Source organism: Enhydra lutris, unplaced genomic scaffold (genome assembly GCF_002288905.1).
Source record: "Enhydra lutris kenyoni isolate GAN:26980312 unplaced genomic scaffold, ASM228890v2 scaffoldscaffold51, whole genome shotgun sequence".
In the NCBI taxonomy this organism is placed as follows: domain Eukaryota; kingdom Metazoa; phylum Chordata; class Mammalia; order Carnivora; family Mustelidae; genus Enhydra; species Enhydra lutris.
The window spans coordinates 4,444,102-4,458,360 of record NW_019154135.1 but is presented as its reverse complement, the minus strand read 5'-3'; the positions used below and the strand labels follow the sequence as shown (position 1 = coordinate 4,458,360).

Sequence of the window (14,259 nt, the reverse complement as noted above, 5' to 3'; positions counted from 1 at the left end):
CTCCTGCCATTCTTAGCCTGAAGTGGAAAGGGAAATATTGGTGGTAGCTGAGCCTGTCCTTTTTTATCCAGAAAACATCTTTCCCAGAAAGTCACCATCAGAGGAGTCACTTGGCCAGAGTTCCCTACAAAGTGTCAGCCTCCAGTATCCCTCTTTGGCTGATGAAAGGGCAAAAACAGAATGGCTAAATCATAGCACTCAGCAGGGAGCACCCTTATGGAGCATTAGTGTGTGGTATACATTGTTACAACTTTTCCAAAAGCAATTTGTCAGCCTATTAGGAAACCACTGTGTAATTTCAGGATTGATCTATTCTGCTTTGGGGAGTCGTTTCTAAGGAAGTGATGAGAAATTCAGTCAATGATTTGTATGCATTGATATCCATCAAAGCAGTATTTCTAAGATATACCCTCCCTCACTAAACAAATAAACAAAATAAGGTAAATTTAAGTGCAATGCCCAGTAACAGGTGAATGGCTGAAAAGGCACGGCTGGGGTCAGATAGGCTAGCTGGTCAAGTCTCAGAAACACTTTCCACCTCAGGGTTCCCATCTGTAAAATGGAGTTAGTCATATTTCCTATATAAGTTTAGAAGGATTGAATAAAATTTTATATGGAAAGCATACTGCAAAGTGCCACAATAAAAATGAGCATAATAGATAGATATATAGGGATGGAAGGGTATATAGATTATTATACAGTCAATTAAAATAACACATATAAACATCAAAAACTGTATGACAAGAGAATGCATTCGAGACACTATTAAATGCACATGCATGTGTATTTATGGTGTGATTTTGGTATTACAGATGCCCAGAGGAAACGCATTAAGATAACAATACACGGCCATTGCATAACTGGTGGTTGTTATTTTATTCTTTATACCTGGTTTTATTCTCAAGCTATCTATCTGATTGAATCAAGAATCAGGAAACCTTTTCTTAAAGGGCCAGTTAGTAAATATTTTAGGTTTGCCGGCCTCAGGGTCTCTGCCTTCGCTACTCAGCTACCACCACAGCTGGAAAGCAGCCCTAGATCACATGCAAATTACGGGTGTGACCATGTTCCAACAAAACTACGAAAACTGGAGGCAGGCTCGCGCTAGTTCGCAGGCCCTTGCATAATGATATATACATGCTGTATTTTCAAAATAAAATCGGTAAAGTGGTAGAGCAAAAATAAAGAAAAGACGAATTTTCCTAGTGGTGAAAAAGACTTGCACAGTGCTTTACAGACAAGAGAAAACAGCAATTAGAGAGGAAGATGAGAAGCAACCCCTCAGTGGGAGAAGGAATCAAGCTGGTGGGGTTTTACTCAAAAAAGACGAAAGTGAGAACAAATTACACCACTGACCCCTGAACGACACACGTAACTGTGCGGGTCCATTTACACGTGGATTTTTTTCCCAGTAGATACAGTACCATACTGTCAGTGTATTTGCTCTTATGATTTTCTTAATAATATTAAGAAATAATATAATAATAATAATAATTAATAATATTGTCTTTTCTCTAGCCTACTTTATTGCAAGAATACAGCATGTAATGCATATAATATACAGAATTATAGTCTGTATATTCGACCGTGTTCTTGGTAAGGCCTCTGGTCAACAGTAGGCTGTTAGTGCTTACGTTTTTTGAAGAGTCAAAAGTTATACTTGGATTTTCAACTGCATGTCGGATTGGCTCCCCTCACCCCCTACGCCGTGTAAGGGCCAACTGTATAGGGTTTCACCCTGACAGTTTTGGCCCTTCTCCCATGGTGCACTGAGGCGGTAGGAAGCTCCCAGGTAGGAAGCCAAACCAGGTAGGACAGCCTTACAGCTCATCATGGAGAGCGTAATGGAAGGTACAGCATCCCAGGCCTCCACCCAGCCTCCCAGCAAAGGGCCCAGTGCCCCTGCTCAGTGGGACACTGGCACACGGATGCCTCACTGTTTTCAAGTAATTCTCAGTAACAGAAAATCCTTATTACTAATGAATCAAAATCTTCTGCCCACTCGTTCTCATTCTGGACTCAGAGCGCGTCTCTCTGTCATATTTCCGGTTCCGGCTATTTGTAGCCATGCTCATGGTCCTTGCTTTCCATCCTAGAAATCCTCAAAGCACAGTTTCTCTAGAGCAAAAGTTGCAAATTAGAGGCTTACAGTTATGCCAGTGTGGCTCACTGAGTATTGCCATATTATTAAATTGAGTGAGTGGGGGGAAAAAATCTTAAAAAACTAAAATTCTCTTAAATATTCAGTCTTGTGGTTTTCTTAGAAAAATCAGAACTAGCAACATGTTCGCACATGTCAGCAATTGGCTTGAAACTAAGTAGCCACCAGCACAGGCCCAGACTCACCATCCCCTGCCGGCAGCTTTCCTTCTCCCCCAATCCTGAAACCCATTATTTGCCTGGACTCCAAGGGATATACAAGCTTCCTGCCCAGACCTAAAGGGAGCTAGCAAATGGTGCTGCGAAGGGTCAAGCCAGGAGACCAGAGACAGCTTCTTATCCTAGGTCTCACAAATGCAGAGGCTGTCACCCTGGGAGATGGCTGTCTTACTGTGGGGACCGTGAGAGGGTTAAGTGGGACATGGCTTAGGTGCCTCCCCTAGCCAGCATTCTATGAATCTATAAATGGCTTAGCTAATTTTCAAACCTCACTGAGCTCATTGCCTGAAAAATACCGGAAGTCATGAGTTCCACCTGCTAATGGCACTTGGAAAAAATAGATTTGAAAAATAAAATATCTGGATCCCTCAAAGGCCATCTGCAAATTCATACCAAGATGTGCTAAATGGAAAAACAAAGCCATTCACTCTGCCTCTGAAATGAAATGTCAAAGGCAAGGGTTCTTACAATCATGAAAAAATTCCTGCCACGAAGTTTAATGTTTTGATAAAAATAGTGCATCGTTTACATGATTCAATTGAGACCAGTGAGCGCTTGAAACAGGGAGGGGTCAGGACCCCAGAATGACCTTCCTTTCCTTCTCTGGAAATGTGACATTTCTGACACCTAATTCCTACCCTCCCCCACTACTCTCACAGCTTGGTTTAGATGTATTTTATTTCTCTTGCTATAACCCCTCAACTTTCTCTAAATAGCTGAAATGGTTCATTCAATACTTTCTCTAGAAGCTAAAAAATACCCTAGGTTAACACAATAAATGCCATTTAACCCAGAGCAGGATGCAGACCTCTGGAGAGGAGAATCTGACCATCCCTCCTCCTGCCTCCCTTCCCCACTCCCAGCAGTGGGAGGCCCCACGTCCAGTGCAGTCTCCATCCCAGGCCTCGTCCACTTGCTAACAATGTGCACCAAACCTGGCCATTCACCTCGCCTGGTCCTGGAAGCCTATGAGTCCTGAGCAGGTAGCTCGTCTGAGCTACAGAATATCCCTTGACCCGAATGTTCACTGACGTCTCTATAAAATATTTAGATAAAAACTACCTCCTGCTCCCGAAGATTCTCTAGATCACTGGGGAAAAATACCATTTGTGGCAAAGTTGTGAGTCATGAGGGAACAGGATTCTACAGCCCTGGGATCTCAAGCAATGGACCTGAAGGTCCAGGTCAAGGACAGAAGCATTCGATTTGGTAAAATTAAGTTTAACTGAAGAACAACACAATGGTTTTCTAAGTGCCTGACAAGGGTGATGTTCTCTGTAACGACCAAACCGTGAGGATATTCTCAGAAGCAAGATGGTGAACTTGAAGGCCTCACCCTCAGCTCTGTGATGACAAGGACTCTGGCATATCCATTCACCAGGATAACCTAGGCCCCAGCCCAGTGTCTGGTATATAACAGACGCTCCATTAGCTGTGTGGAAATAAAAAAGTCACCCCTGGGGGCCTAGTTCAGTCAGTGGAATGTATGACTGTAAATCTCAGGGTTGTGAGTTCGAACTCCATGGTGGGTATAAAGATTAATTAAAAATTAAGAATCTTTAAAAAAATTAAAAATCTTTAAAAAAAATCACTCTTAAAAGATACAACTCTTTCAATTTGCTTTCTCAAATGAAATGTTTCTCCACTGCAGGGATTTTATTCTGCTGTATTTTTTGCACACTTTTGCCCTAAACTCAAGTAGATTTTTGTCTAGAGGTAAAAATCCCGCACAAAAACAAATACTTGTCATATAATGGAAACTCAAGAAATGTCTTCTAGGTGAATAAAACAATTGAAAATTACTTGAAGATAATTAATCAGAACTTTACAAGTTTATATACAGTACTTATACATTTAATTATATTTCCATATTATCTGTACATAGATACGTGTGTATACATACACACAATGCATTTTTATTTTGGTTTGTGACCCAGTAGTCCCTAGGTCAAATTTTTCATTAGAAGCTTAAAGCCTCTTCAGTATATATATAGTGATATTTTTTCCTCTCTCCTGGGGACAAAAGCCGAAAATAGCAATTAGTGACTTCCAACTATTTTCCCAAGGATGTCACACCAGTACCTGAATGTATGTTTCCCAGACAGATGCCTTTTACTTGCTTGCAACAAAAGGATGGAGAATGTTTGCCAAGTTCTTGTGAGAGATATTTCATCAAAAATTGTGCTAGCTTGCTACTCAAAGTTGTCATGAAGACAGAGAACAGCACTGCAATAAAATTCCCTGGTGAAATTTAACCAGATACTTTATTGTGAATTGTTTTTGAATCAAAGTGGATTTAAGAAACACTGACTATCTCATTCTTTCAAGTAGACACCAGGTTTATGCGAAGTCCCCAAACATGGCCCATCAGAGCCAAGGGGCCAGATCTGTCAGGCATTTCCAAAAATGAATGCACCACACAAGCAGAATGGTAACATATAAATCTTGTTTCCTATTGCCTGGGGTCTGAGTCCTTTGACATTCTGCAATTTCTTCTCTATGGCTTCTTTCAGAAGATCTAAAAAGTCAGGTTTCTTCTGAAGAAGGAAGTCACTCAGACATTGGTAAGAAAGTAACACTGTGAACCTCCCTTTGGGGGTGCAGCACCTGGGTGGCTCTGTCGTTAAGCGTCTGCCTTCAGCTCAGGTCATGAGCCTGGGGTCCTCGGATGGAGCCCCACATAGGGCTCACTGCTTGGCGGGAAGCCTGCTTCTCCCTCTCCCACTCCCCCTGCTTGTGTTCCCTCTCTCGCTGTGTCTCTCTCTGTCAAATAAATAAATACAATCTTAAAAGAAAAAAAGTCCCTTTGGGAAAAGTTATCAGGCATTCTTCTGTTCATGGCTGGGCAGGACAGCAGGGAGAAGACAGGTTCCATGTCTTATACTGCATGATCTTGGGAAAGTCTCGCCTGTCCTCAGGCTTGCTCTTTTATATACAAGGATATTAAAAATTGAAGATATGGTCCAGCTATAAACTGCATTCAGCCTTTAAATAGTGAGTTCTGTTCCTGGGCGCTATTCTCGGCACTTAGGAAAATCGATGAAAAGAGCAGGATAGAAATTCTTGTCCTTGTGGAGTTCACCTCTTCCAAATTTCCACTTAGCGTTATGATATGCATTTCATGGATGCATACATTGTGCAGAAAGCCATTCTAGAAGCAATACAATACAGACCTTCTCAACTCAGATTGTTCCTCAGGGCACTCATTCATTTAACATTCAGAGACATATCTGCAATGGCAGATACCAGGACAAGTAATTTCAGGATACTAAGATAAACATGACTTGGTCCTTAACCTTGGGGAGCCCATCATTTAGTAAGGAGGCTGAAATGCAGGAGAGTCAATAGCGAGCATACAGTGATCCCCATCACATGGGAAGTCAGTGCAGAGAGAATCCTATTGACTGGAAAACTCAGAATGTAAGAGTTAAGCTAGATCTTAAAAATGGGTAAATTTATAGAGAGCGAGGGGAACTGAGATTAGAACACAGTGTAAGGAAGAAGGTACATAATTACAGGAAAATGGAAAGCATGTTTGGAGAAATGAAAAGAAGGTCCAGTGGGCTGCGGGAGAGGTCAACGGGACATCCTGGGACATGGCTGGCTACCACCCACAGACTTGCAAGGCCAGCCTGGGGAATGGGCTCTTTCTTGTGTAGACTTTGGGGGCTCCTGGTGGTTTTGAACACAGGAACAACATACGAGATGAAAAAAAAAAATCAGTGTGGACCAGAGAGTTTTATCTAGTCCTAATAACAACAAATAACTTATTCAAATTTGAGGACAATGGAGTGACCAACGGCTACTTGCCCCCGGGGTGAGGAGGAAGCAAAGACAAGCTTTAACCGTGAGAGAATGCCAGCCTGGATTAGTAACACAGAGATTCAGTACCAACACAATACCCAGGCAGTACGGGGCACCTGGGTGGCTCAGTGGGTTAAAGCCTCTGCCTTCTGCTCAGGTCATGATCCCAGGGTCCTGGGATGGAGCCCCACATCAGGCTCTCTGCTCAGCGGGGAGCCTGCTTCCCTTCCTGCCTCTCTGCCTAATTATGATCTCTGTCTGTCAAATAAATAAATAAAATCTTAAAAAAAAAATACCCAGGCAGCAATGAAGAGCCCAACCCCCTCCTTGTGGAGTGGGGGAAATCATTTATGGAAATCACTTATTGGAGGATCCAGAGACCTGAAAATACCATCCAAACTCTAACCCCACAGATTCTGAAAAGATTTTATTCTGTGAAGAGTGTGGCTACTCAACAGACAATGAGAAAATGCCCAACGTCACTCAGAAATACAAATCAAAACCACAAGGACACACCACTTCACATCAGTCAGAATGGCTAAAATCAACAAACCAGGAGACAACAGGTGTTGGAGAGGATGCAGAGAAAGGGGAACCCTCCTACACTGTTGGTGGGAATGCAAGCTGGTGCAGCCACTCTGGAAAACAGCATGGAGGTTCCTCAAAAATTTGAAAATAGAGCTACCCTACAACCCAGCCATCGCACTACTGGGTATTTACCCCAAAGATTCAGATGTAGTGAACCAAAGGGGCACATGCACCCCAGTGTTTATAGCAGCAATGTCCACAATAGCCAAACTATGGAAAGAGCCCAGATGTCCATCGACAGATGAATTGATAAAGAAGATGTGATTCATATATACAATGGAATATTACTCAGCCATTAAAAAGGATGAAATCTTACCATTTGCAACAATGTTGATGGAACTGGAGGGTATTATGCTAAGTGAAATAAGTCAATCAGAGAAAGACAATTATCATATGATTTTGCTTACATGTGGAATTTCAGAAACAAAACATAGGGGAAGGGAGGGAAAAAATAAAATCAGACGAAATCAGAGAGGGAGACAAAGCATAAGAGACTCTTAACGCTAGGAAACAGACTGAGGGTTGCTGAAGGGGAAGTGAGTGGGGGCACCAGGTAACTGGGTGATGGTCATTAAGGAGGGCACATGAGGTAATGAGCACTGGGTGTTATATACAACTGAAAAATCACTGAACTCTGCCTCTGAAACTAATATGCAGCATATGTTAATTAACTGAATTTACATGAAATTCAATTAAATTAAAAAAAATAAAAGAGTGTGGCTACTATGTTCCAGGCACTGTTCCAGACACTGGGCAAATAAATAAGCCCCTGGTCTAAGGCGTTCACAAGTTAGAATGGGAGACAGACAATGGACGCATAAGGAAGCAAATACATCACAAATCGAGTGGTGCCAAGAAATGTGAAGAAAAAGAAAGCAGGGAGATGGAAGAGAAGCCTGTGGATACATGGGTGGTCAGGGAAAGCCTTTCTGAAGAAGTGATAGGTCATTAACCGAGGGTCAAGCTTGCACATACCTGGGAGAAGCCTCCCCTCCCGCCGCACACGCATCCCTTCCAGGTTAAGGGAACAGCACGGGAGACGAGAGTGTGAGTGGCTTGGTTAAGGAAGGTTAAGGAGGTTGGGGACATGGGCCTGGTACAGCGGGAGTGAGAGCCCCAGTTATAAAGGGGCTGTTGGCCAAACAGGAAGTTTGGATTTCATTTTCAGAGGGCTGGAACCATCGAAGACTGTGGGCAAAGAAATAACAGAGATTTCTGACTGTTCTGTGTTGTATTTATGCTGCATGCCAACACCTAAAATAATGCCTGACACACAGCAGACATTGAGTCAATATTTGGTGAACGAATGAATGATCATTTGGGCTGCCGTACAGAGAACAGATTGCAGATGGGCAGGGCACGCAGGAGATTGGTTGGGCATCCATGCAGAAGCTGAGAGATCATGGTGGCTGAGATAAGTCTGGTTATGCTGGCCAGAGGTGATGAGAAGAAGGGATAGCCGTTTGCAAAAAGCTGGATTAGAAGAGAGACAGAAGTCAGGGGATCAAAGGCATTCGGCCTGAGCAACAGAAGAATGGAGGTGTCCCTTTACACAGATGGAGAGCTCCGAAGGGAAGACAGCTTTGAGGCGTGAAAATTGGGGTTTGTGTTTTGCACAGACAAATTTTAGATTGCATGGCATTCAGGGAGATGCCAGTGGTGGCATTCTAAGGTGAGCCGGGACCACTGAGATAGACTTGATGATCATCGGCATGAAAGCTGTATTGAGACCAAAGGCAGAAATATAGGTAAGAAGAGACATGAGAGCCAAGCCCTAGAGAATTCCATCACGTAGGGATAAAAAAGTCGGGGACCATCAAGAGAGCCTAACAAAGAGATCCAGGGACACAGTCGGAAGCCAGGAGAATCTGGTGTCCTAGAAGCAAAGGGCTCAGGACAGAGAAAGCAGACCCCAGGGTGTGATCAGCGGCACTCAGATGGGAGCTGGCCTGGTACTGGATAAGCAGACACCGCCAGTGACCATCATGGGACAGCGGGAAGGAAGGGTGGGGACCAGAGCTTGAATGGGTTCTCTGGGAGGTTGACGGAGAGATGAAGCAGGAGCACACAGGGTGCTTCCAATGAACCCACAGTATTCTGGTCTCAGGCTACACGGCTGGCTGGTATTTGTTTTATTTTCTTCATAATTCGCAGATATGTTAAACATCATGTTAGCGTCAATTAAACATTCCACAATAAAATACGTTTTCACAGGCTCACACGGGGGGACTAAAGAAAGCTGGCATGGACAACTTTGTCCAGGTGTGTTCTGTAAGAGGGAACAGAACACTGACCAGCCGAAAGGGGTGTGGAGTCCGGAGAGGCATCCAAAATGTCCCCTATCACAGCACGTTTCTGCGATAGAAACAACTGTTTGTTCCCATCAGCCCCTTTACACACCAGTCCTTTGCCTTGTCAGGGACAGGGGTGACCCTCAAAACTACTTCTTTCTCAACTTCAGAAAGCTCATTTCCACAAAAATTACTTAGGCACAAAATAGAGGGGACGATTTTGTTAACTGAGTAGTCTTGCATTTTGATGGTAAAAGGAATTAAGAATAACAACACAGAAAGAGAAGTCCTTTTAAGAGTAAAAACCTATCGATCACATCCTGTGGTTTTCTGGCTGGTCAGTGTGTTGCAGGAGGGACCGCGATGGACAGCTGCAGTGGCTGTGGACAGTAAGCAAACGAGGTCTAATGTGTCCAGCCCTAGTCTCCCCTTAACCTGAACCTCTGAATTGCAGGACTGAGACTTCTGTTTCTCAAACTGTCATGACTTAAACCCCGAAAGCAAAAGCAGGGAACATGTGTGCAAGTTAAATGAGTGTCAGTTTAAGGACAAAGTGATTGAATCACAATCGCTGGCCATGGATGTGAATTCTGGTCTTCTTTTTTTCCCTTCCACACACATGATATTTCCCTGACATCTGTTCAATCCAAATAGATCTAGAAAGTGCGAAAGGGAAAATCTGCTCCACGAAATATATAAAAGGGACCCCGAGTGAAGTCTCCATGATGGCATTCGTCATTATGGGCACAGATGGCGTCCTTTTCCAGCACCCCCCACCCCAACAACACCAGCTTAAGTTCCATACACTGAATTCTCCCCCAAAATACTGCAAGGCAACAGATACTGGGTAACCCCAGAATAGTCTGTCTGTACACTACATCCTTATTTATCAATCCTCTGTGTACATCAAGCTTTGGGCCAACAAATCAGGAAGAGCATGGGTTCTCAACTAATAATGTGAACAGGGCACATCTCCTGGTTGCTACGGGGAATCCAGATGTCGTTGTCTAGTGACCAGGGGGCTTAGTGGTCTTGGTGATACCTTGCCCATAAGCAGTGACATTATTGTCATCGTGCACGGACTGCTTATCATTCTCTCTACAGTGCCCAGGTCACAGAACATGACAACCACTTACCGATAAATACCCATACACCCAAATATTATGGTATGGGAAATATAAATCACCAACATACTGCTTTGTTTCCTAAAGTGTTGAAGGAGGCTTTAGGACAAATGCCCAGTGATTAGAAAGTCCATGTTGATGTCCAACAAAATCATCAGACGAGCTAGTCTGCCTCTAAACCTCATTGTATCTTAACTTGAGAAGCAACAGTTATGAAGAAAATAGAGGGGTGCCTGGGTGGCTCAGTGGGTTAAGCCTCTGCCTTTGGCTGGGGTCATGATCCCAGAGTCCTAGGATCGAGCCCCTCATGGGGCTCTCTGCTCAGCATGGGGGCCTGCTTCCCTCTCTCTCTCTCTGCCTGCCTCTCTGCCTACTTGTGGTCTCTGTCTGTCAAATAAATAAATAAAATCTTTAAAAAAAAAGTTTAAGAAGATAGAAAGTGTTGAGACAGATGGAAAATTATGAGGCGACCGCCTGCATCCAGTGGGACCGGGTAAGGGTGAGTGGGTGGAGCTACCAGTCCCAAATGTGTTATGGCTGAGGCAGGAGGTCAGCCGAACTCAAGAAGGGGCAGAAACACAAAACAGTAAGTAAATAAGTAAATAAATAAGAGCAAAGTGAGGGACCAGAAGGCAATGGGAACATTGTTAGATGAATCCCAGGGAACACTTCTGACCGCCACGGTTACTCAGCTGTGAAACACACTCCATGGTGAGAATAAAAACATTTTACTCTAGGTCCTTGAAACTTGACTATCAAACCATAAACTAACAGACATTTTATACAAAAGTTGGGGATCATCCACTTTCCTCCTCACTGGGAACAGAAATGCCACAGATTTTTCCTTCATATAGTAAATCTAATTTTACAAATAAGAAAGAACTGTAATAGCTACTTATGGACAATATGGTTAACAGATATAACCCAGAGGTTAGCACACATAGCCTTAAGTATTTCTTGTAGATATACTGCAAAGTTAGGTTTACAAATAACTGTAAATATTAATATAATTATAATTAATACTAATCTTTGTTTCCCTCTAATTCAATTGAGTAAATCCACAAAAACCATCCCAGAATCACAGCGTTAGACATGACCTTTTGGATTACCTGGTTCAACTCCTTACTTTTAAAGAAGAGGAAATCAAACCTCAGAGAGGGAAAGTGACTTGAAAAAAGCCACGTGGAACATTCCACACTGTTTTCTCTAAAAGTCCATGAGTGTCAAACGTGCTTAGGGCTGCCTTATAGGAAGGCATGTGGATTTGAAGTTCCTGGTTTCCTAATAGTAACCCGTCCTGCTTTTCAGGATGGAAAGGTAAAGAGGTCACCAGATGGAAGCAAGGGGTCTGTCTGTAAGTCACACCTGTTGGCGTAGAAATCGCTGGTGGCCCAGCAATGATGGTTGTCTCTGGTCTAGCTGCTGGCTCATTTCAGAGGTTACAATGTGATTCCAACAGAACAACTCTCCGCCAGGGGCATTCCCTAGATAAGTCCATCATCGGAGCAAGCTGTGGGTGTGGAACCAGTCTTAGAGAGGAAAAAGTGGCAGAGTGGGGCTCACCCTCACCGTCTAATTGTGGGCTGGAGTTCAGGGGCTGAATAAGTTCCCTTTTAAGGCCACAGTAAGACAGAACCAAGCAGCTATCAGATCAATTTTATCAAAAGATAACCCAGGTTTTTCAAGTAAGAAAGAACCCAAGCGGGCAGTCTTGCAATCTCTGTGATTTCTCCCTGAGAGCCGGGGGAGCCTTTCTCTGGGGCAGCATGAGGGAAGGCACGGATTTGAGTCCTGGCTCACCTGTTCCCTCAGAGGCTTACATAACCCCTCCGATCGATCCATCTGACTCACGAAGGGAAGAATTCCCACTGACCTCCTGCCTAAAAGAGTAGAGGGCATTGTTATGACCTGAAAGCACTCAACCAACATTCCTGAGAACATGCCCCGTCCCAGGCGAAGTGCAATGTGCCAGAGAGATGAGAGATGAATTGAACAATGTCCTTGTCCTCAAAGTGCTCGCAGCACATTCAAGGGGGCTGTGGTCCTTTCACACCTCCTGTAACTGCAGTATGATAAGAGCTGCCTCAGAGGTACGAAGGAGAAGGCTATGGAAACAGGAGAGGGGGTACTTCATGGCGCCTGGCAGGTATCCTTAGTCCCGGATGTTATCATAATTGTAACTTTAAAACAAATGAGCACAGTACAGTGGAAAATCGAGTAGTTAAGCATAAATCGATGACCAAATACCTCAACCCCTCCCAAACTGTAGAAATTACTACAAGCACATGAAAATGCTTTGCTTGCTTTAGCATAATGGTTGCCTCATTTCTATAATGAGCATCAGTGCTAGCAAGTTTTGTGAACAGTATCAAATTCTGTCAGGGAAAGTAAGTCAGATGCTATTACCAATTGCCAATGAAACAGCCACTTAGAGTCTTTCACTAAAAACAAAAAAAATCAATCATTGGAAATAAGCTATATTGTCCATTACTTACAAAAGATGAGACTGTAATAAAGAACTAATCCACAAACAAGGAGAAGATCGGTTACCCAGTATTCTTCTAGGTACCCCAGACCCTACCAAATCTTTTGCTCTAGGGAATAAAAGCAAACAAATTTGACCTGTTTGAGTCATTGGCTAATTTCATCTAGAAGAAAATGCAGATACCAGAGTTAAAACAAACTGCAAGGTGTTAAAACAAACCATAAATTCTATAATCTGTCCCTTTGTTGTTTGCATAATTTGGGCTATAATTATTGGCCTTGATAAACTTGGTAACTTTTCTTACTCCTCTACCATTATCACACAATGCTAGAACTGGAAGGAGCCCCAGAAATCAGCCAGTCCAACTTCCTCACTTCACTGATAAGGAGGGGAGATGGCAGAGGCTTGTCCTCCCATAATCACATCTGTCCTTTTAGTCCTCCCTGCATTGATAATCACATCTGATGCAGGCATCACAGAGACTAAAGCTTAAATGATCTTTTAAAAACACCCTTCTTTAAAAGCCAGAAGTGCTAAGGGAAGCAAATGACGGTACAGACACAAGTCACAGGCGCTGCAGTCTTTCTGTACTGATCCATTAATAGGCTGTGCCAGCTCAGAATGTGGTCTCCCAACCAAGTCAATAATGTCACAATCTAAACAAACTTGGGCAATTTGCCTTCATGAAATAACTACCTGAGACAAAATGAACTGTCATTCCACAAAGCTGCTAACCTGCCCTAGACTGGGACTCCAGAATTAGTCAGAACATGGTTTATTAAATGAAACACTCTAAAGTTCGATTTGCCTGTGGGTCTAGGAACTAAAATAGTGCTACCCCCCCTTTTTTTTTTCTTTTTTCCCAATGCCACATTCCAGAGGAGGCGGCAAACAGAGGGAAGGGGCAGCAGGGAATTCTGCCACGCTCTTTTGCTCCAAGCACGCACACACATTCATACACACAGGGTAGGCATTTGGACTCTAATCCCTTCTTAGTGGAAAACACACATTTTCAAAATGAATCCCCGATCTAGAACGAATTACCGTAATAGCCACAGCCGGCGCGAGTCCGCTGATGAGAAATGCAGATCTGGCCACCTGCTTTGAGACGCCTTGGACCGCGACACTGCCTGGGTCTTTTAAGTCTGGCCTTTTCAGGTAGGGCATCTGCCCTCCTAAATCGCGTTTAAATCCCAGGAAAAGAGAGAAGATGCCTCCCTTAGTCTTTGAACTAGGCTGCTCGTCCTGTTTCCATTTCTGCTGAACACAGCCTTGTTATCTTTTCAAAGAGAAAAAAAATAAAAACAAGGGGAGAATTGCACCACTGCAGATCCCAAGAGAAGTAAGCACAAAACTATAGCAACGTCAAATATCTTCAGCAACTAGGAAAATCCCCACATGCTATCTGGTGTCAGCTCAATGCAGACAGGGGCCGCTCTGTGCCCGGAACCACAGGAAGCCGGGCATCTCCGCAGCCTGTGTCCCTGCCAGCTCCCCCTACGCGCTCAAATTGGGCAGGGAAGTTATGGTCTCTGTGTGCAAGACAGAGAGACAGACCACGCACCCACACTCCGCAAATCTGCCAAGT

At 43.6% G+C, this 14,259-nt stretch overlaps 1 protein-coding gene across 1 annotated transcript in view; it reads right to left on the bottom strand.

Annotated features, from left to right (window-relative positions):
* Positions 1–13,838, bottom strand: part of LOC111157053 (HECT, C2 and WW domain containing E3 ubiquitin protein ligase 1) — a 453,548-nt gene extending 439,710 nt beyond the window's left edge. Inside the window, exon 1 of the mRNA XM_022518266.1 lies at positions 13,716–13,838. Coding sequence (XP_022373974.1) covers positions 13,716–13,838 — 123 coding nt within the window. The remainder of the gene's footprint in view (positions 1–13,715) is intronic.
* Between the last annotated feature and the right edge of the window lie 421 nt (positions 13,839–14,259).